The sequence below is a fragment of the Solanum pennellii genome, chromosome 6 (genome assembly GCF_001406875.1).
Source record: "Solanum pennellii chromosome 6, SPENNV200".
NCBI lineage: Eukaryota > Viridiplantae > Streptophyta > Magnoliopsida > Solanales > Solanaceae > Solanum > Solanum pennellii.
In genome coordinates this window covers 59,171,646-59,196,047 of record NC_028642.1, presented here as the reverse complement: position 1 = coordinate 59,196,047, position 24,402 = coordinate 59,171,646, and the positions used below count along the sequence as shown (strand labels likewise).

The 24,402-nt window shown below is 28.5% G+C and overlaps 5 protein-coding genes and 1 non-coding gene across 6 annotated transcripts; 4 read left to right on the top strand and 2 right to left on the bottom strand.

The window, feature by feature from the left end:
- Positions 1-464: 464 nt before the first annotated feature.
- Positions 465-1,669, bottom strand: LOC107022563 (transcription repressor OFP2-like). The gene has a single exon (XM_015223150.2). It carries the CDS (start codon positions 1,608-1,610, stop codon positions 555-557), a length of 1,056 nt encoding a protein of 351 aa, XP_015078636.1. The 5' UTR covers positions 1,611-1,669; the 3' UTR covers positions 465-554.
- A 2,163-nt stretch (positions 1,670-3,832) lies between these two features.
- Positions 3,833-5,536, top strand: LOC107022848 (transcription repressor OFP17). The gene is made up of 2 exons (XM_015223427.2): positions 3,833-4,476; positions 4,884-5,536. Exons 1-2 carry the CDS (start codon positions 4,233-4,235, stop codon positions 5,204-5,206), a joined length of 567 nt encoding a protein of 188 aa, XP_015078913.1. The 5' UTR covers positions 3,833-4,232; the 3' UTR covers positions 5,207-5,536.
- Positions 5,537-7,394: 1,858 nt separating this feature from the next.
- Positions 7,395-9,127, top strand: LOC107021493 (CBL-interacting serine/threonine-protein kinase 11). The gene has a single exon (XM_015222169.2). The coding sequence runs from the start codon at positions 7,618-7,620 to the stop codon at positions 8,875-8,877; it is 1,260 nt and encodes a 419-aa protein (XP_015077655.1). The 5' UTR covers positions 7,395-7,617; the 3' UTR covers positions 8,878-9,127.
- A 3,137-nt stretch (positions 9,128-12,264) lies between these two features.
- LOC107022727 (LOB domain-containing protein 13) lies at positions 12,265-14,110 on the top strand. The gene is made up of 3 exons (XM_015223320.2): positions 12,265-12,361; positions 12,723-12,996; positions 13,532-14,110. The coding sequence occupies exons 1-3, from the start codon at positions 12,348-12,350 to the stop codon at positions 13,940-13,942; spliced, it is 699 nt and encodes a 232-aa protein (XP_015078806.1). The 5' UTR covers positions 12,265-12,347; the 3' UTR covers positions 13,943-14,110.
- A 2,395-nt stretch (positions 14,111-16,505) lies between these two features.
- Positions 16,506-16,611, top strand: LOC114077735. The gene has a single exon (XR_003579103.1). It is a non-coding gene; the product is annotated as a U6 spliceosomal RNA (small nuclear RNA).
- Positions 16,612-16,785: 174 nt separating this feature from the next.
- Positions 16,786-21,021, bottom strand: LOC107022723 (cationic peroxidase 1-like). The gene is made up of 4 exons (XM_015223317.2): positions 20,766-21,021; positions 20,394-20,585; positions 19,685-19,850; positions 16,786-17,357 (listed from the first exon to the last, which is right to left on the bottom strand). The coding sequence occupies exons 1-4, from the start codon at positions 20,964-20,966 to the stop codon at positions 16,972-16,974; spliced, it is 945 nt and encodes a 314-aa protein (XP_015078803.1). The 5' UTR covers positions 20,967-21,021; the 3' UTR covers positions 16,786-16,971.
- Between the last annotated feature and the right edge of the window lie 3,381 nt (positions 21,022-24,402).

The window sequence follows — 24,402 nt, the reverse complement described above, 5'->3', positions numbered from 1 at the left end:
GAACGTAAAAAAATAATTATTTCACTATCATCCTTATTTCTAGTACTTCTGGATTCTAACTTTATTACAACAACCCCGAAATTTAAATAGGACAGGATAAGACAAGACGGGCAAGGTTAAACCTTTGACAAGTTAAGGCTTGTCTTGCCCTGTCCTGCCCTGCCCCATTTACATTATTTATCGGAAAATAAAGGGTTTTCCAACAGAACATTCATATATATATAACAATAAAATAACTTTTAGCGATAACGAATAGACGCATTAATAAAGAGTGTTAAAGTCTTGACAGGCAATAGCTAAGTGCATTACATCCAATGTCACTAAAGCTTTTAAGTACATATACAAAGAATACGTATCGCTAAAAATATATATTTAACGGCAATTGATAATTAACTGTCGATCAAATTAATTTTTGATGCAGTGATATACTCATCAGAAAAGGGGAAAAAAGATTGAAATTTTGTAGCTATGAACAAGTTTGTTAGCTAAAAAAATCTTCAAAATAGTACATTTTAAACATTTTTAGAAGAAATGAGAATACAAGTAACTTTTTTTTACAAGTGAAGATCAGACAAGTCGAACCATATTTGTTCAAATGCCTTAACAATAAGATCATGATATTCATTTGAATTCAACGAAAGATAACAAGCAAGAAGATTTTCCAACTCTTTCGATGCCCTGATATTGTTCTCAACAACCATTTCAATCATAGATTCTCTAAAATCCTTCTCAGGATCAATGGAAGCCTTCACTATAGCAAAACTAGTCCCTGTTGAAGTTGAACAACTCTCTTTTTTCGCCTTCGAACGCCTTTTTGATGATGACACACTATTTCTCTTGTTTGCTACTTTAGTAGAATTTGTTCTTAGTTTTACACCAGAAGAGCTTGAGTAATGTTTTGTCGAAACAGGGGAACCTACTCTGTTTTTAGGTTCCTTTTCTCGTTGAGCCTTCACATTTTCGTCCTGTTTTATGTTCTTGATGGAATTCGATGCTTTTGTAATGATCGGAGGGAGTTGATCAATATCTGAAAATTCCACGTACTCTGTATTTAGATTGTGGAATTCATTCGAGAGAGCTTTGTCATTCATGTCTATGATTATATCGGTAGCTGAAGAAGTGAAGTGACAATTACAAGAATTTGGCCAAGTTGAGGGGAGTTCGTTGAAAGATTGAGAATCAACAGAGTCGAATTCGGAGGATGGAGAGTTGAGGAAATCTAATTCAGGGAATTTATCCTTTTCTGTTGAGTAAACAGAAGAAGAGGTATTCAACTTGTTTGAGACTGAGACGTAGTTGGTAACAGAAGAAGGAATGTGTTTAGGCGAAGGCTTGTAAATAGTTTTTCTCTTTGTTTTTTTCTTAGATGAAGACGATGATGATCTTCTTGGTTGATCAAGAAAATTATAAGAATGAGAATTGTAAATCTTGTCAACTCTAATGGACCTTCTAGTATAAGAAAATGATGATCTTGGTTGAGAATATTGTGACTTATTTGTAGAAGAAGATGAAAATGGGGATTTATGGTTTTTGGTTTTGCTCATATCTTTAAGCTTGTAAAACCAAGTGTTTGGCATCATATCTGAAAACTTGAATTTGTGATTTCCCATTGAAGGAACAAATTTGCTTCTATCTAAGCAAAATAATGAAAGTTTGTGCTGAATAAATAGTGTTGGAATAAAAGGAAGAGGGGGACCTACAGACAAAGGCGGAGTTAGATAGGATTCATAAATTCGAACGAATTCAATAATTTTTTTTATAGATTCTATATTGTACTTTAAAATTTATATAATAACTTGAACTGATTGACAGTACAATGATAAGGAAGGAAAAGGAAAATTTAGAATCGCCAAACTCTTAACCTGACAGTGTCTTTCCTATATGAATATATGTTATGAAGAGCAAGTGGACCACAGACTGAACAGTGGTTTCTATTTTATCATTTTATGATGTAAGCCAGACTCTGTTACTTCTTCTATCTCAATTTATGTGGCATTTTTATTTTTCAAGGATCAAACAATTTAAGTTTGACTTAGAATTTACGCATGAAATCTTCGATTTTTTCTTTTAGATTTCATTTTTTAAAAATGAAATTTATATATTTATAAACTAATTGATAATTCAACATATTTATAAGATATATGAAAAATTTCTAATAAAAAGAGGTATATTTAAATATCAAAATTTAAAAAGTACCATATAAATTGAGACGATGCTTATTATGATTTTGGTCTCACATATTTTGTGCAGGTTATGGGGAAGTTTAGTTTTTTCATACTTCAGACAGTATTAGTAATAAAAAGTCAAAAGAACAAACTGTAACACCTATTTTAAAATTATAATTTTGGTCCATACTCTGATTGAATAAATTAGCATCCGACAGTGAGGAAAACAAAATTTTTAGCAAGAGGTTCATTATTTTGTATGATTTTGTGTATATATACAAAGTAAATATTTATATATATATACATATATATATATATAAATGTTGAAAGTCTTTGATGAAAATTCTGATTATGCAAGTGGTCCATTCCATAGGCAAAAAGAATAGAAAAAGGAAGTCAGGAGGAGAAAGATATCAAAATACTTTAGAAGAGCAACATACAAGCTATCTTTTAGAATTTTACTAGAGATAAAATGAAGAATTTGTGTCTTTTTTTTTTTTTTTTTTGCTTTTCTGACATTTGAGGAATTATCAGTTGTCCATTAATTTGTTTATTGGAGATGAATATCTTACGTGGGACTTTATGAAGTCTGACTTGGCCCCTTCATAAAAAATGAAATGTCAAAATGATGATGATTTATCATTAGTAACAACACATGCCCATAGTGATATGTCTATGGAAAAGGTTGTGGTCATCAAACAAGAAAATTGCAAGTTGTCACATTTTATTTTTTACTATTAAAAAGGTATAATATATAGTCCATAATTTTACTAGCATGCGTTAAAATAGAGACATATTAATATACATTGCATGCAAATTACTTGTTTTGATATCATCTCATATAAGCTTTTCATTAAAGTTATAATCATATAAATTTGATTTTCCTTGGACTTGATGGAGGTAAGTAATTTACTCGAGAAAGGGAACTTTTTTTTTAACGCCTAAGTTAATTTGAATTTAGGTCATTGTTGATGAGGTAAATTGATGCTTAGACACACTTGGGACGAACAAGACAGGTATCGAATATTTAAGCTAATGAAGGAGCAAAGACTGAGCTTTTTGGTGACATTGTTCACTTGGATTGTAAGTTCATCCTTTGTTCGTTATTGATGTCTTTAGAACATATAAATTAGGAACTACTTTTGCTAGAATCGATCAGTAATAGTAACAGACTAATGGTATTATATTTTGTTATGATGCGTAATAGGCCCATAATTATGGAAGGTATGGGCTAATAGGCCCATGATTATATGGACTGTTGGACTCAAAACATGCCTCCAGGAAAATTATTTTTGGCCCAATAGTGGTGAACTTTTCTTGCTAGTAGAAATTCTTCTTGATTACAAATAAGATGAAAGGATAGAAAAGGTGTGAGACTGAACATATAATTTGATTTGACTACTTATAAGGAAGAAATATGAAGATTTATGGGTAGGGAAAAAATAAAGTTCAACCAATCCAATTGAAGTCGAAAGATCAATTAGGTCTTTAATTAAATACTTTATAGTTTACGCGCACCTAATATAGTTGAGAGACTAATGATTCTTGAAATCATCTTGTTTTTCTTTTGATTTTTGTAAAATCATTTGGTATCTAATATTTTAACCAACTCAACTAATTCAGATTTGTATCGGCAGGCCCAAGAAAAGTGTTCTTTCATTCCCGAGCTCGAATATGATACATCAAATTATGATTGGAAGGATCTCATATCATCCCGCCACATTCTTGGTGGTATATATTATCCTTAATTGTTTATCTTTGGTCTTTCTTATCTTAACAAACGTCTAAAATGTAGATGAAAACTATATTGTATTAGTAATATATAATTACAACTAGCTAGCAAGAGTTGGTGACATTTCTTTCATGCTATACCACCTTTAATTTCTTCTTCTAAATCAAACGTGCAACCAACAACATATTATTCTCCAAAATACACCAAACTCAACAAATTTAATCTCATATAACACCACACAACTCTCTTGTCAAATACCAAATTAAAACCATCATTCACTTTTTATACTTCATCCGCACTCTTTTCTCAACGGTTTTAAGTCAAAAAATATAAAAATGAACACTTCATGTTGCTTGAAATTCAATAATCCATGCAAGAAAATAGTAAAGTTGTTCAAGTTCAAACTAAGAAAGCCTCTCTTCATAAGAAGGCTTCGAATTTTTCGTCCTTCAACAAGATGTGAAAGCAATACAAGCAATCGTAGAAAGCAAGCTTCACAAGTTCTTTCGGTGTTTCGTTGCATAAGGAGATCAAAACCAAGAGAGGAGGACCAAGTCATGGCACTCAAGAGTTTCTCAGGTAAAGGGTGGCAAATGGGCGGGCATACATAGTAAAACTCGAACATGTTAAATGAGTCAAATCAATAAACGGTTATGATCATTTTGACCAAAATTTCTTTGGGTCAAATAACGGCGCATGAATCAATTTGCCAAAAAAAAGTTAAATAACCAAACATGACATAATCTACATGTCACAAGGTTCCGATCGTGAAATCAACCACTATTAATGCTTGCATTATGATTGACTACCTGCATCGCCCTCCCTTAAGGTGCAAGCCTTCTCGGGCTTTGGACCTTAAGTGAACGCTAAATATACCAAATTTCATTTTGTATGCGTCAAATCAACGAATAAATTATTACTCAACCTGTATAAACTTAAACAGGTTGAACGAATTAATTAAAAAGTGTGGATATTTTTCAATGCAGGGCATATTAAAGCACCAGTTCCTTCACCAATTACTCCAGCTTATGCAAGATTAAGTGGAGCTACTAAAAAAGAACTAGTAATATTTCAGGATGATGTTGAAGATGCATGTAGAAGCTTCGAGAATTATCTGGCTGAAATGATTGTTGAAGAAGGGAAAATGAGGGATATAATGGATGTAGAAGAATTGTTATACTGTTGGAAAAATTTAAAAAGCCCTGTTTTTATTGACTTAGTCTGCAGATTCTACGGTGAACTATGCAAGGATTTGTTTTCCAACACCTATAAGGATGATATCAATAGTCCACAGAAAATCATGCAATAATCGAGCAGCCTGGTGCACTAAAGTTCCTGCTATATACACAGAGTTCAAAAAAGAGTACCGACCACAAAGGCCTGTTATATACCTGTCTTACCTGATCACACGAAAATAACTTTACCTCATTTACTCTGTTGTAAGACATTGAAATTTATCAAGCAATAACAAATCAGTTATGTTGCTCGATTTTTTTAAAAAAATCTTGTCGCAATCTATATCCATTCATTTAATGTAGAGAATATGTGATTAGCCCTAATGGATGGAGGGAGATCAATTTATAGAGATTATGATTTAATCTGGTACGTCCATTAAGTAACCAATGTACAATGAGATATATTCCTTATTAAATATTATTTATGATATTACTTGATTATAAGTAAACTTGGTCATAAGTAAGAAATAATTAATAAAAATTAATAATAATTCTTACACTCCTCATTGTACATAAGCTGATTACAGTTGATAACATAAATCTTCTTACCGAAGGCAAACACAAAAGGACTGAACCAGCGAAGATTCCTTTTAGGTAATATGAGTTCCCAAGTAGAATTAGAATTAGGAATTGCGTTTTTACTAAATTTATTCAAGATGATCGAGAAATGCAAGTTCAACGTGAGAATTTTTATTATTATGTGAGAGGATTATATTAAAGACTAGTTCACTATAATTTATGTTTAATTTTTTACAATTACTTAACTAGGAAAAAAATAGCTTTGTAATAATTTATTATGCGATTTCATATTTTTTTGTTTATTTGGTAAGATTGAATAAACAATTTGAGTTATTTTCTAGTTTTACAACTTTTGAGATTCTTATGTTTATAAGAAAATATATATCACAAAAATTACATATTGTATGTCCAAACAAAACTTCAATTACATTTTATAATTCCATATTCTGATAGTATATCATAATATTATATCATCATACCATATCGCATGGTCAAATGTACCGTACGCCTATGCACCATCGGAATAGGGATGAAATTGCACGAATTATCCTTTAAAATGGCTGGTTTTTATTTATTTTATCCTTCCAAATATATTCATCTTTAACGATTGAATTTATGCATAGAAAAACATAAAAAAAGCAAAAGTACATCGGATATAAGTTTATATAATATTATAATGTGAATATATATTTATGCTAAAAAAAATATAATGTAAAAATACATCTCCTCTAACAAAATGACACATTCGTCTTTTAATTAATACTAATAAATTTGATGTATATGAGTAATAATTGTCCTATTACTAGATATGGTTTTGCCAAAAAAGTGTTAAATGCATGTGGGCAATCCTTGGGTTAATTAATTTACGAAGTGTACGCGTTATTAGTCAATTAAACCGTGGACACTTGTCATTCTCCCCTAAACATATTTACTTTATCTTAATTATTTTAATTAAATTATAGTAATAATAGTCTTCCCTACTCTAATAATCTCTGTTGTTACCTTTCCCATTTCTCAACTGCACCAACAATAAGGAACCTAGAAGCTTTGACACCTTACATAACTTATTAATTACTACATATTTAATTAAACCGGCATGATATTTTTATGCATTACGTGTTGGACTAATACCGACCATTATTATTTATTAAAAATAGTTTTATTAAGTCACATGTACTCGGTCTTCTTATTCAATTTAAAAAATAAAATAATATTGTTACTTTCAAGTTGATTTTGTTATACAGCTGCTGAAATTTGTAGACAATAATAGTATATAGTTAGAATAAATATATTCATACTAAACTAGTACGTACATAATATAGTGGCGAAGCAATCCTTTATATCACTTATATTTCGTGAATATTTTAATTCTATTACTTATCGCAAATCATAATTATATATATATTAGTGGAACGATTGCATTCTACATACAAAAGTTCGAATCTTTATTAGAGGGAAAACGAATTTGAAAATATTATCAAAGTGTGCAATTCGACATATATTTAATTTTTTATTAATTTTTTTAAATACAACAATATCTTTAATAGGAATCATTCTCTTGCTGAATTTTTTTTGCTTGGATGATATATATAATCAAACAATAATCTGTATAAGCAAAAAGAAATAATAATTAAAAAACCAAACTTAATTCAGATTCATTGGATAACAAAAACGTGTAAACCACAGCCAAAACCGACCTTTTATTCTATTGACTAGAAATATTGATTTTTTTTTAAAAAAAATTGATGGCTAGCCAATTCAAAGACCATTTATAGTAGACAAGTTAAGAGTATTTAAAACTAGAGCTTAGACAAGAAGTTTCTTCTTTTGAACTATTCCAATATATTTATATATACCAATTCCTATAGAAAAACAAAATAATTATACTTATACCAATCTTTCGGTCTTCTTCTTTATTAATCGTATTTAATATTCCAAATAATTCGATCCCGGCATCCATTTACCGATGCCGGAGAAGCCTATATTCGGAAAATATGAGCTAGGAAAGCTACTCGGTTGTGGCGCATTTGCCAAAGTGTACCACGCTAGAGAAATCAGCAGTGGAAAGAGCATCGCAATCAAAATAATTCACAAGAGTAATATTTTGAATAAAGATGGTCTTCTCAACAATAGAATCGAGCGTGAGGTCTGCATTATGCGGCAGCTGCAGCATCCATACATTGTTAGACTCTATGAAGTGCTTGCTACGAAGACGAAGATCTATTTCGTTATGGAATACGTCAAAGGAGGCGAATTATTCAACCAGATCTCCAGTAAAGGCCGATTCACTGAGGATCTCAGCCGGAAATGCTTTCAGCAATTGATTTCCGCGGTTAATTACTGTCATTCACGTGGAATTTACCATCGCGATTTGAAACCTGAGAATGTTCTAATTGACGAAAATGGAGATCTGAAAGTTTCCGATTTCGGGCTTAGTGCTACAACGGATCAAATTCAATCATTCGACGGGCTTCTACATACGGTTTGCGGATCTCCGGCGTATGTAGCACCGGAGGTTTTGACGATTAAAGGATACGACGGAGCTAAAACAGATATCTGGTCATGTGGAATTATGCTATTCGTGATGATCGCCGGTTACTTCCCGTTCTACGATCAGAATCTGATGTTAATGTACAAAAAAATCTACAAAGGCGAATTCCGGTGCCCGAAATGGATCTCTCCGGACGGTAAGCGGATTCTATCTCGTCTTCTGGATGTAAATCCGGCGACCAGAATTACGATCGAAGAAATCATCAGAGATCCATGGTTCAGAAAGGGATTGAAATTTATCAAATTCTCAGAAGAGGAAGAAATTAGTAAGATAAATTCGTTAACAAATTGTCTGAATGCGTTTGATATAATTTCGTTCTCCCAGGGATTAGACATTTCTGGATTGTTCAAATCGAACAATCCGGTGGATGATTTGGAGAGGATAGTGGTGGAAGAGTCGCCGGAGAGTGTAATTGAGAGAATTGAAGAGGTAGGGAAGAAGGAGAATTTCAGGATGAAGAAGAAAAAAGATTGGGGAATCGATATGAAAGTACAAAACGGTAAATTAACCATGAGTTTGAGCTTTTTCGTATCTCGATTAACCGAACGATTAATAGTGGTCGAAATTCAAAAAATCGATGGTAATGATGATATGTATAAAGATGTATGGAGGAATAAATTGAAGCCCGTAATTTTGAGCCAACAGGGAACAGAGCTTCACATTTCCGACAGCTAAATTTCAAGTATTGGGTGATTTTTTATTTTTTTTACCAAGTTAAAAAAAAAAAGACATGTTTTTGTTTTTTTATTCAAATAATTAGTTCATGTAAAGTTACAAAAAAAATAAAAAGAATAGTGAGTGGAAGTTCATATTGTAGATACATACCATTTTCTTGTCTTCTATTTGTGTGTAATATATCGTTGCTTATATTTATGTATTTATTTTGGATTTAATTGATATATATTTATAATATTATAATTAGTAAGATCCATATAAGTGAAGATTGATGTAGGTGATACCAATTTTAATTGAAATGTTGATATTAATGTATTTGTTTGTCAAAATACAAGTTAGTTACCAATCAATAACAAGTTGATTTTGAAGTATATCCCAGATTTCTATATATACTTGTATAAATGATCTTTTTTTTTTTCTTTTATATAAAATCAATTAATCTATAATTTATTCGTGGTAAAAAACTTAAGGCCCTTAAAATTAGGTGCTTAAGGCCAATGTCTTATTCAACTAAGCATAGAGCTGACCCCATATAGACGTTAAATAAACGTTCAATCATGTCTTCATTTTGATTATACCAGCTTCTTTTTCTTCTAGAGGATTAAAGAAAATCAAAATAGAACTAGGGCCAAAGAGTATATATATGGGCCATTTTAATCAAAATTAAAAGCTTATAGTTTCATTATCATTATTTGTACGTTAAAACAATAATTTAGAATGTGCTGGAGCTAGCAAATTGTTTGGAGTCAAGAACATGGCCTGGTCGGACCAATAATCATGACCCCCTTGCCATAGCATATAATATAATCATCATTTTCTATGGGAAATGTTTTAGTTTTTTGCAATAAAAAGGAAAATAATTAGTTTTTTTTTTTCGTGTTACTTGTTATAAAAGAATTTGTATATAATCTAAATAAATATCAAGATAGATAGAGAGTGGACTGGTAAGGATGCATGGGAGTTATCGATGTGTTTGTGTGGTTGAGATGTGTTGGAGGGAGCGTAGAGGATATTAATACATTTACGTACCATTCAATCTTATAAATAATGAAATGGAATTAAGATTATGTTTCATATCTACTTCACTTATACTGGTTCTTACGAAGCTTGCTCATGTACACCATGGTTCAAATTCGATCATAGAAAAGATTCTCTTTTAGCAAATCAACCAAGAACTTACACGACGATCGAACAAAGACCGACATATTCAGTGTGGAATGTATATGAAACATTTAAGCCCAATCTTAATCACGGCCCAAGTGAATAAATGGACTCTTCTAAACATGCGGCCCAAGTTTTGCCTAGCCATCCTAAACTAAATAAATTAGGCCCAATTAAACTTGCATAGCATTTTGAACTAATTTGATACATTAGATTATCTTTGTATACATAAATTAAATATATAGCCTCTAGTTTTCATTGAGTACACAGTATTTTGATTTATTAATTTTATTATCTATAATAAATGACGTTAAAATATGGCATATCACATGCATGGCAACAGATTCCCAGCTACTTTGAATAATAAATATGAACAAATTAACAATGTGAATATCAAACTCGAATTTAATTAATGAGGCATGTGAAGGAGAGGAAATAAAGTAACAAAAGAAATAAGTTATTCACTCACAAGAAAATCAATGGAAGCATCTAATTTTTTCATCTCAGAGTATCAATCAGATGTTTCTCGAGAATTTAATAAAAAAAATAGTTTTTTAATACACATTTATAATTAAAAACAATTACTCGTTATTCTTTAAAATTCTTAAAGCCATATGAGTTTTTGCATATCTTCATTGACCTTTCATCCTTGAAACGATTTTTTATTATTATTCATAAGTAGTATTTTATATGCTCATGATTAAGTCAAGTAAAAAAAAATAAATAAATTACCCTTATGCATTAATTAAACTCTAATTATGTAATTGGTGAAGGTTAATTATTGATGAGTAAATAATCGGTGTAAACAAGAGGGCGATTTTATAGGCTAAAAATACGGGTCAAACTAAACTTAGATCTATGCATTTTCCTTCCATTTAAAGCAAGCCATTCATTCACTCTCTTTTCCTAAAATAATTACTATATCTATTTTATCCTCCCAATGCTTTTCCATGTTCCCACATCTTAATTTGTATAAATATCATATCATATTTTATAATAATATTTCAACAAGTTTTCTTTGAAATAGATTTTGTATGAGGAAAATTAAGCGACTATCATAAAAGTCTTTTAGAGTATATTATATAATATAGCTATAATATTGATTATTTTTAACATGTAACTATAATTTCGAAAATTTTTGCTGTTTGATCTTGACGTATAAATTCAGAATTCATATAATGATGTATAAATTTAGAATTTGTATAATTCGGTTCCTGATTGTATAAAATCAGAATATGTATACATTTATCCTAGCTGCTTGTCTACGGTTTATAAAAAAATCATAGCAAAATAATCGTGTTTGTATATTGACTAGTGAAATATACAAACAGACAAGTGAAATATACAAACCACAGCCTCCATATATAGCAAATGAAATTACAGTTATGAAGCACAACTACTAAAACTATAGTATAAAACCTTAATATGTTTATTATATTTGCTATTTCTGAATATACTCCCTTATGTTATGTTAGATTATAAAATATATTTTTCATAATTATATTTTTGTTTTCGTAGCTGAGAGATATCCGAAATGATGTACTTACAAGTTGAATCATATATTGGCAACCATTTACTAGTATTGTTTTCCAATTTTTTCACACAGATAATTAAGATAAAAATGTTAAAGTATAGAATTATTTCTAATTATATATATATATATATATATATATATATATATATATATAACTTGGCTATTATCATGTGTTATTGTCTTATATTTTAAGTGTTTGAAATAAGAATCCAAGACGACATGTAAATATTTTCAACGGGTAAACGAGTTTGGTTATTGACGGTGACACTAAATAGCAAGAAATTGGACTTTTCTTCGTTGCTTTCTCATTTATTTTACGATCAATATTTATTTCGAAGGTATAATTTTAAATTATTTCTATTATTTTTAAGAATTTGATGCGATACATTAAATTAAAAGTATAAACATTTCAATCACTTAATAAAATTTTTATGTATTATATATATTATTTAATAATAACTGGTTTTGATTGCGTAAATATTTTTTTATAGGGTACTATACAAAAATTTCACTTTTTTTTAGTAAACATAAGTTTGGTAGTGATGAAAAGTCAATAGATGCAATTAGTCACACGTGAGCAAGCTTTGACTCAGCTGGCAATCAATAATATTTTTTTAGTTTCTTGTGAAAGTACATTAATTATTTCTTCTAATTAATTAACCTTTGTCTTGCCTTTTTAAGAATCCCTTTTCTCATTTTCCCTCTCCCTTTGAGAACTCAATTATCTTCATCTTAATTTCAATTTATCTTCCATCAACCTCAAGTCATATCTAGAATGTCAAGAGAAAGGTACGTAACACTAATTATTTACATCTTCAAATCATTATAATTTAATTGTTGTAGTTAAATTCCTTTTAAGAACTATACATTAATTAGGTCAAATGAACAAAGGCGCGGAACTAGGGTCTCAAGGAGTTCATTCGCCAAAAAATAATTATATCGTATAATTTTTTATTGTGTTTAATTACTACTTCATAACTTGAATTTCCTTATTGAAAAATTCTTGTTCGATCGCATGGGAGTTAGTTCATTAGCTTCGGTCAAAACCCTACATATTTATTGAGAATTTCAACAAATACATATTAGAACCAACAAATTAAACTTCTGCTTTTGGTCGATTTTATATTTGACTTTTTGTTGTGATGAATAGGGAGAGATTAGATGAGATGGGAAAGAAGTTAAAGACAGAGATAGATATTTCACAGCTACAAATGCAACAACAAATGGGAAGAAGACACGTGTTGGGACCTGTTGGGGGAGGAACAACATTGAACAATGTTACACCTTGTGCTGCTTGTAAACTTTTAAGAAGAAGATGTGCTGAGGAATGCCCTTTTTCTCCATATTTTTCCCCACATGAACCTCACAAATTTGCTGCTGTTCATAAAGTATTTGGGGCAAGCAATGTCTCCAAATTGCTCATGGTATATATCTACAACTTGTATGTGAGTTTAACTTCTATGCAGTGCACCAACCGTACTATACTGTCAGATCGCTTGAATGATACTAATGTCTTGGAATAAACCGTGGCTAAAAGGGGTTGATCATATCCTTTCGCAGGAAAATCACACTATATATATGTATACATGGTCGATTTTTATTTTAATTCTTTTTGTGTGTATATATGATAGATGAAATCATCCCTCCATCATTGACTATGTTTCTATGATCAAAGACAGATCTAGGACTTGAAACTAATTAGCAATAAGTTATAACATCTTTTCTATTAAAAATATATAATTGTTGACATTATATATTTTAAATTTTTGAAATTTTAGTGATGTATATAAATGTGTTAGGTATGTTCCAACATCAAAATGTTTAGGTTATTTTGAACCCCCTCCATTTTTTCCCATGAACTATAATAGGCTAAAGTATGTTACTACTTGTATATTTTTTTCATTTACACTGTCAATATATATAAATTAGAACGTAACACTTTCTTTTTTTTTTAATTAGGAGGTGCCTGTGGGACAAAGGGCAGATGCAGCAAATAGTTTGGTATATGAAGCAAATGTGAGGCTAAGAGATCCAGTGTATGGATGCATGGGTGCAATTTCAACTCTACAACAACAAATTCAAAATTTACAAGTTGAGCTTAATACAATTAGGGCTGAAATATTGAGATACAAATATAGAGAAGCTACTAATAGTCTTATTGCTTCTATTTCCACCTCTGTGGCACCTGAGCTACCACAAGCTCCTCCTACTCCGCCACCACCACCACCACCACCCTCCGTGGTGGTGGTTTCGTCATCATCTTCTTCTGCTTCATCAACTTCTTCTAATTTATACACACCGGCCTCGTCTAGTGTGGCAAACTTTAGTGCCATTACTAATAATAACATATCGTATTTTGATCAGCAATAGTCATACGTCACATAAAATGAAACAGATCAGACTATTGAAGGAAAAATATTTGGAGGATTTTTAGTTCACTTTTTTCTTTTAATTTTCAAAATTGTCATTGCTAAGAGAATTTTATTATATATACATACTATATTGTATCTCCAATTATGATAATTACAGCTAGCTTGAGAGATATTTGATGATGATTAATTGTCTTTTTAATTTTCATTGATTTTGTGATGCTCAGTTTGTGCTTTTTAATTTGTTATCTGGATGAGATTTTTCTTTTAGTATTTTTTAGACATGCAAGCATAGCCTTTTTTTTAATTAAAAAATAAAGTAATTTGCGGTAAGTTATTAATTCTCATCTCGAATTCAAATTCTGATAGATGACGTCAAAAAATTTCTTTTACTAGTTCATGTATGTTATATCGGTACTTTATACCATATCGTGTAACGTTCATAGTGCATAGTGATAAAATTATGTATATTCTATCCTCTTTAAATTTTACTTATAATATTACAGTTAATATGTTATTGTTATTGTTATTGATGTAATTGTAATCTTAAAAAAATAGATAATGTTCTACTATAACAAATAAAATTGCATTTTTTTGAGTAAAAAATCTTTACCCTTAAAATATAATATAACTAATTAAAACCCCTAAAATTGTACCAGACTTAATTAGGTCTTCTCTATTCTTAGACTTAACAAATTAACTACTTTATTTGTTGTTGCTAATTTTAAAAATGATTTTTGCAAATATCGAGAGATTCCTTAAGCCAACTGAAAATCATTTTTGGTGTCAAGACAAATTAGTGACCATTAATAAACTATATAGGCTGCTAAATTAATTAGACCCCTATTGCTATAGCTTATAACGTTAATAAGGTTTTTCATGTTTGAATTATCTTTTGAGATTAAGTGTCAAAAACATACCTAAATTATTTATTCTTTTCGAATTTCATATTTAAATTATTGAAAGTGTGAGTTTCATATCTAAACTATCACTTTTTAGTTTGAGAAACACACCTCAGTAGCGTGTGTAGTGAACTCTCTCTTTTATATGAAAAAACTTTAACACACGGCATTCAACATAATAGATAAAATATTAAATAAGAAAAAATTAATATTAATTAAAAATTAAAGTAGAACTCAAAAACTACTATTAAAAGTAAGGAGTAATTATCATTCGAGCAATTTTCTCTGTGAAATAGATGAGTTTTAATTTGACGTAAACGATGAAAAAAATCTCATTTTTCCTAAGCTTGGAAATTTACAAGTGTGTTAGTTAATTATATATATGGTGTCAATTAATTAATTAAAATTTCAGCAAGGAATGTATCTTTTATATAATATTACGTATGTGGTTTGAGTTTTCTTGGCGTGTGGAGTTCATCAAAAGAGTAGGATTAGTTATATCATAGCCTAGCTAGCCACTCTATTCTAAATTATAATTTCTAAATTGGCAAGTAATAATATAAAAGAAATAAGTTATACTAACAAAGAAAAAAAAAGTATAATAGAATATTATTTTTTTCTTGGGACAAAGACAGATCTAAAATATAATACAAGGTTCATAGATAGAAACAAGTTGACAGAAACAGATCTAAAATATAATATAAGGTTTATTAACCGCCAAAAACTATATATGTATATTAAGATATCCTCTAAATACTTATAAGTATTTTACAGTAACTCGATGAACTACACTTAATATATTATCGTTATTATTTTTAAAGTTAATCTAAGTTGAGAGGGTTTGGATCAGTCAAAGAATGCTGTGCCTATATTTTCTAAAAATGATTTTAGTATATACCTGGCTGTTTACATCAAAATAATATTGGAATATTATAAAATTAGGCAGACACTATTCATATTACTAAGTCATGCTCACATGGGTTATTAATTAGTTTCAATGCAATTGCAGCCATTAATTCGTATATGGTTCCCATTTTGTCTTGAAAAATATGTAGATTTTATTAAGTATACAATGTCCATTTAATTAAAATATTTTCAATTCATGTAAGTCAACTTAGATGAATAATAACATAATTAGATGTAGATATTATATATGTGCTAATTATTCAGGCGGCAGAATCATCTTTATTTTATTTTTTCTTTCTTTCTCAAGATTATTCTTATAAAAAAAAATAGTTCTTCAATCTCAAGATGTTGGTGGTTTAACTAAAAAATAATTCGAATTTTTTATATAGGTTATGAAATATGAAACTCAATTATGTGTCATTTAATTAATCTGTTGGATGAGTGTAGATTATATTTCAGTAGAGTACTCCCTTCAATCTGAATAATTATTTATTCATTTTTTGACATTTAGATAATTTATTTTATTTGTAATATGCTATACCAACAATATATATTTAAGGTCATTTCATGTAAAAAAAAGTGTATTCTATTTTTTTATTAATCAGTCAATATTAGTGTCAAATATGGTGTAACAACACAAACTCAACATAACATTTAAGTAATTAAAAAGTGGAATAACTAATAATTATGATGAATTTGTTAATATTCACAAACTAATATATTAAAATTGCATAATTCAATTAATTAAAACTTTAACTCCCTTCTTGGACATTCGATAAAATTGAAATAATATAAAGAGAACTAGCATGACTCCTGCACAAGGATGAGACACATAAATAAAAAAGGTCTAAACTTAATTTTTTTTTTCTAAAAATGAAAGCTTTAATGTACCATTTAAACAGACCATAAGAATGAAATTAAAATTTATTAATAATTGAGGGATCAAAAATATTATTAACCCTTAAAATAATAATAATAATAAATAAATAATACTATTGACCCATGGTGATGACCAATAATGTGAAAGTACAATATATAATAATCACAACCGAAAATTAAAGTCTTTATTCACGCAAACATTTGTTTCTTCTTAAAACAAAAAATACAAACACATTATAAATTAAAAGTTGAGTTTTTTTTTTTCGCAACACAAACTTAAAATTAACTCACACATAATCAAACATACTATAAAAAAATTTATAGGTTCAAGCTAATTACTTAATTAATTGATTTTCCTGCAATTAGTACGAATCTGGCCATTAGTTCCAGTAAGTGGGCTTAAATTCCCCAATTTAACCATAGCTTTTGCAAAATCCGCATCGAACGCTATAGGATTAGTACTATAACTTTTCACTTGAGAGTCCGTAGAACCGCCACTATATAATTGTTGATCAGAATGAAGTATTCCTTTATTGTTAACCAAGTTCTTGTAGAAATGGTTATCGAATAATACAGGGGTCGTTGCATCAAGTGATGAAAGGGTATCATCTCCACCAGTACTAGGACAGTTGGATTTCAACGATGTAGCTAAAGATGAATCGATGTTTGTTTCATTGTATACACGTGCTCGGAATGTTGTACATTGTGCTTTGCCTATTGTGTGACCACCTATATACATGAAAATATACATATCAATTAGTAAACTAAACTTAGTTTTTTTTTCGGTTTTAACTTCTATAAACCGACAATATAGCTAAGTTAAATACTTTGCAAAATAATTGGAGTCAAACAAATTTGAATTATATACAATGACATTGTATGTATGATCATTGTCGTACACATAGATAACTATATATATATATATAGTTATCGGGCCTAAATACTTACTTCGAACTATTATTTTCAATTTAAAAAAGTAAAAATTAGGCAAATGACATACTGTAAGTGATAAATTACATTCTATCCCTATAATATCAATATTTACCAAAAATCCCTTATTTTTAAGAATTCCGGATACTTTATAAAACAGAAATGATACTTAAATATAAATGAATATAAATGAATGAATTTTTTTTTCTGTAACTGTTATAGCTAAAATCAAGGGTAACTGATTTCCATTCAATTGATTTATGTTAATCTTGTAACTAATTGACCGTGAAAATTGCTTCAGAAATTACTACATTAAATAATCATTTAATTTAATGATTTTCCTTCCCTTTATTTAAGTTAATTTTGAAACCAAATCACCGTGAAAACTGCTTCCAAATTACTACATTCAATTTTATTCAATTTAAAATTTTTAAAATAGTCATTCAAAATCAAAAAAAAAAAAAACACTATTCTGCTTTAAAAAAAACTCTGAAAGGCCAATTCTGATTTTTCAAATATGAATATTTCAAATTGTAAAATATATAAAAAGTTTATAAAGTATTGAGCGCATATAATAATATTAATGTTTTAAATTGTACTAAAAATTGCATAATGCTGATACTAAATATAAATAAACAGGTTAACATGACACTTACAAATACTATTTGAAACTATATATAAACGAAATATTAAATTTAAATATATTTTTTTGATACATTAAATTTCATGTCAAACACATAAAAAGATACTCAAATTCACAATTTAAATTAGATACTTAAATTTTTATATACTTATCAATAATTCATATAAATATGATACTTAAATAACAGATGTATGACAGTATGATACACATATAATATTATTTGATACCTTAATATATACGAAATATAAGTAAAAATAAAACAAAGAATCATTCTATCATGAGCACCAAAAAATGATACTTAATAAAATTAATTGAACATACTAACAAATTAAATTCAAAAATCATGATAAGATTAAAATGATACTTAATACAATTCATCTTATACTAAAATACAAATAAACAGGTTAACATGATACTTATAAAATACTAATTGAAGCTATATATATAAACGAAATATTAAATTTAAAATATATTTCTTTGATACATTAAATTTCATGTCCAACACATGAAAAGATACTCAAATTCACAATTTAAATTAGATACTTAAATTTTTATACACATATACTATTATTTGATACCTTAATATATACGAAATATAAGTAAAAAGAAAACAAAGAATGATACTTAATAAAATGATACTTAATAAAATTAATTGAATGATACTTAATAAAATTAATTGAACATACAAACAAATTTATTCAAAAATCATGATAACATTAAAAAGATACTTAATACAATTCATCTTATACTAAAATATAAATAAACAGGTTATCATGATACTTATAAAATACTAATTGAAGCTATATATATAAACGAAATATTAAATTTAAAATATATTTCTTTGATAGATTAAATTTCATGTCCAACACATGAAAAGATACTCAAATTCACAATTTAAATTAGATACTTAAATTTTTATACACATATACTATTATTTGATACCTTAATATATACGAAATATAAGTAAAAAGAAAACAAAGAATCATTCTATCACGTGATACTTACAAAATACTATTTGAATCAATATATAAACGAAAAAATTAGTGGGAAAAAATTAGGAGAAGTTTTTGGGGGGAGGCGGAAATCTTGGTAAGGTAATTTTGGGAAGGTGATTTTTTGGGGGAAAGGAGTCATGCATTGGGAAGGTAATTTCTGCTTTACCTTGGTAAGGTAAATATTGCCTTTTTAATATTTTAATGTATAAAATTTAATTAGTATCATTTGAGATAAAAAAAAGGGATTTTTGTAATTTAATATATCAGTAGGGAATTAATGAAATTAAATAAATTAAAGTAGTGTATTTTAGTAATTTTTTCTTTAAAAAATGCTACTACCATCTCTAAGATAGGGATAATGTATACGTATATATTTTATCCTCTCCAGACCTCACTTTGTGGGATTAAGCTGGATATGTTATCGTTAAAAATGTAATTTAATTTTACACAAAATCATCTTAATAAGAAAAACCTAAAAAGTTTGTTACCTGAAAGAGCAACCATTTCTTTAGCAGTGAAGCCTTTATTGGCAAAATTAGTAATAAGGTCATTAAGATCCAATGAAGGGGAAGGTATATCACTATTTGCTGTATCCAAACTTGCTGTTGTTGAATCTCTTCTTCCTAATTCCACTGTCCATGAAGGCCCACCTAACTGAGTCCAACAAATTTAATGGAGTTATAATCATAATTATGGCCCAAATTATTATGGAACTTGAAATTGTAAAAGTTGTATGAAATAGCCATTATTAGAACTGATTTTTGAAAGATAGCCAGTGTTTGGAAATTTGTGTAAGATATAGCCACTTTTGATGTAGAAATACCACAAGTCACAACAATATCTTGATTTTGAACTTTAATAACAAGGGACAAATTGATAACATAAATGTCATGATTTCTGAAATGTATGATAATATTGTGAATTTCAAACTTAAAAGAAGAGTGAAATTCCATAACATTTTCGGGTATTCGTCCACAATATTATGAATAATTTCACTTTTATAAGTTCGAGCTTATTACTTAAATTGAATATTTTTCAATGATTTTTGAAGATCTGGCTATTTAAGTGTGTTTTTACGAAATGGCTATTTTTTAAAATTTGTTGATGGATAGGGAGTCTATTTGGATTGGCTGAAATTGTTTCGACTTAAAACACTTAAAATAAGACAATCAAACGAGTTCTATTTAAAATACTTACGAGCACAACAGAATCTCGTGCAGCAACAGCTACAATATCAGCACAAGAAACAATTCCAGGACATAATTTTTCTATTTGAGATTTGATTTTATCAATCACATCAAAACCTCTTATTGAATTTGAATTTGGTTTTGCTGATTTCTCTCCAGTAAAATCAGACGTATCATCCAATAATACAGATGCATCACATCCCTGTCAAAAAAAAAAAACATAAATATTTCGAAATAAATAAATAAACGAAAATTTTAACATTATTAGTCCACAACTTAATATGTTGTCGCTCTTTTGTCTCGGAAAGAATCTAAAAATGAAAGCACTGTAAATGTCAGTTGTGTGAGACACAAAAATAAAAGCGTTAAGGTGTGAACGTGCATTAACGAAGCAATCATGAAAATGAAGACGAAGCAACGAGGCCCCCATGCGTCGCTCGTTCGTTACAGCATTTGCGACAGCGTTTTTAATTGTATACATAGCTTTTGGACATGATTTTTCGTAGTAATACGAAGATAAATCGGCTGAACAAATTCCAATTAATGAAAACATAATTATAAACATAGACAAGTAAAATGCCATCTTAACTAAGAAGATTATTAAATGAAAAATGTATGAGATAAACAGCAAGTTAATTATTTTCTGCTGGTAATGATGAAAGAGATTAACATTTTTGTTGCCTTTTATAGATGATAATTATAGTTGAATCTTTGACTTTCATTTCCATTTATGTATAAATTAGGTCAAAGTTCACTCCAGTAGCTTGTTGATAATCTACCTGTTTTATATATATATATATTTCATCCGTCCCGTTTTATATAAGTTAGTTTGACTTGACACGAAGTTTAAAAAAAATAGGCTTTCAAAATTTGTGATCTAAAATAAGTGAAAGATGTTTGTGTAGTTATAAATCATTTAATTAAGGAGTAGAATAGATATTTAAAAATTAAACTGTTATTTAATATAAAAATATATTACTTTTTGAACTGATTAAAAAGAAAAATGAATCATATAAACTCGGACAGCGAAAGTAGTAAAATATTGTGATGGGGTCAAATAGTAAAGATTCCCTAGAAGGACAAGATAGCATATTCTTGCTTAATTTGTTAACTTAACCATGGTAAATTAAATTGAGTCGGTGTAACATCCATCTGATTTCAAATTTTCAGCTATTAATATGAGAGATATCAACTTTAGGTCTTGTTTAATTAGAAATTTTTTAAATAAAAAACAATTTTCCTTTAAAGGGACGAGCCATACTAGAACGTACAAATTTAAATTAATCAGATAAATGAATTTCAAATATTATCATATTATATTCCATCCTGCACCATAATGGTGTGATATGTTGCTTCAATCAATTTAATTCCTGTTTTACTTAGCCACTATCACTACGTATTCACAAAAAGTAACTTTTATAAGATAATAATTATAAACAAATAATAAAAAGTCTAAAGCTATATGATAATGGGGTGTTCTTATTTCACATTTGATATACATAATTATAAAATTAAATGGTTGGGTTTGTTCAATTTCCATATAAATAAAGGACTATTGGATTAATAATTTGGTGATTAGTGTGAACAAGCTAATTTTTGAAGAATCTGATAATTAAGTCCAATGTTTTTTCTCTATGCAGGCATACAAGTCAAAAGATTCATAATATAAAAATAAAAAATACATCTAGATATAATCGAGTGAGTAAAACTTCCACTAAAAAAAAGGAGCAAAACTGAAATTTTCTATTTATTTTCAACGTCCTATCTTCACCTTGGTGGTGGTTACTTTAGAAAATTAAAAATATTTATATTTTATGACCTACGATGTTATATTATATCAAGTCATTTTTTTCTTTGTAACATGTTAGAAATGTTAAATAAGCGAGTGAATTTAAGATAAGTTGAGTAATGATGAGTTTTCATTTCCAAATTTAAGATAATTTGAACAATATATAGGTGATAGCTGAACTTTCCCAAATACTCTAACCAAGCTTTATTTTTATAATTCTTTTTCCATTTTTTCTTATAATAATATGTCTAATTATCAGACAAAACTATAATTTTTTTTACATATAAACATATTTTAAAAAATAGAGTTTCTTATTATTGTTAAACGTTTTCTTATGGACCTATATACATTATATATAGTTAAAACTTTCTGCAGTAACATCGTTTGTCTGAATATTTTCTTCACTCATATACTATTTAGAAAACAAATAACATAAAAATATAACATGAAAAACAATTTCAAAGAAAAAAATTTGTAAAGATGTCTCAAACGTATTTTTATGAATTAATTTTACCATATGTTGATCATCTACCACAACCTTTTCACCTCAAATGACATGATTAATTTTATTACTCTTTAACAATTATAATCCTCATATGAAGCACAATCTTGGTGCCTGGTCTTTGTCCTTCTATAAGGCTTTGAAAAAGGGGAAATAACATATATTATATATAATGGAATAAAGCAAAGAACTTGTTAGAGGACAGTATCATGTGATAATTTGCATATACAAAGTAAATTAACATAAATGCCTAACTCTTAACAAACTTTGTTGCCTACCCTAGGACAATGTTTTGTTGGAAAATAAAAGTGAAAATTTTAATTATTTTTTTAGTATTTGGTACTAAGTAAAAAATATTATTTGTGTATCTTTATAAAATACTATGTGGACGAGATGGGATATACTACGATAAAATTGTGAATTACATAGGAATTTTTTCAGGTATTAGTATGAAAATTAGCAGAAAAATAAGTTTGCAACAAATTTTCATGTTAATCCCCCAAGAAAATCGAGAGTGGGGTTTTTAGGGTGGGATGGTCAAGGGGCATGGATTAGGATGTCGTGTGGGTCCGGAAATGAGACAATGAACTTGAAATGTTATTTTCGAAATTTATTTTCTCTACTTTTATTAGAGAAATCATTTTTTTTCATTTTTAAGATATTTGTTTTCCCAAAAATATTATTTTTCGAAATATTTTAACCAATCAAATATGAGTAATATTTTCCTCCATGCCAAAAACACTTTCATCTGTCAACCTTTTCTTTAAATGGTCCTCCATCAAGAATTTCTCCCAAAATTTATTATTTGCAGGACTGTTATAGACTATCAGATGAGAACAAATTATGGTTTTTGTTGTTGTACCAATTAATTGTGGTTGAAATTTCATTACTACTCTCTCCGTCCCAATTATGATATTATTCGAATTTTGAGATTCAAATAAGTTATTTTTAAAAAAGAATGGAAGATTATACTATGTGCAAATTTCTGATTAAATTTAAATTGTTTCTCGAAAATGAAAAGTGTCACCTAAATTGTGACAAAAAAAAAATACTATATATGGCTCGACGATTATTCTAATCGTCAAATTCAATACATGCATTGGAGTTCAATTAATTCGGAATTAGGAAGTCTTTTAGGGTAAAACATGTCCTACCTAAGACAAATGCATTGTGGTTGAGAACTTTTAGGTTCATTAGTATATAATCCAATTGTTGTTTGGTCTCGAATACTAATTATTTGACATTAGATTTGTTTTAAATAAAATAAATCCATAATTTTGATGTCCAATCATGTAGGAATATGATGCATTTGTTCGAGTAATTAGATTCTTAAGATCATATATTAAATGTAATACAGTCCTCAGTGGGTGAATGCATGATCTAATAAGTAAATAGCAATCACATCAAAATAATAACATAATCAATGGCGTATCAACATGTAGCTTATATTATTGAATATTTTTTGTTTAAAAAAATATATTATGTATATTGAAAAGCACAATTTTTACATATACCAAATAAAAAATTCATATTTGTATGTTATAGCAAAGTTTGCATAATTGCGCTCCATAGCAAACATAGAAACTGTATAATTCGCTATATATATACAGTTGAAGCAAATTGTATAAAACGAAGTGTATAAAACAAGAAAGAGAAAGACACTTGGGTAGAGAACTGTATAAAAACGAAGTGTATAAAACGAATTGTATTATTATAAGTGTATAGAAC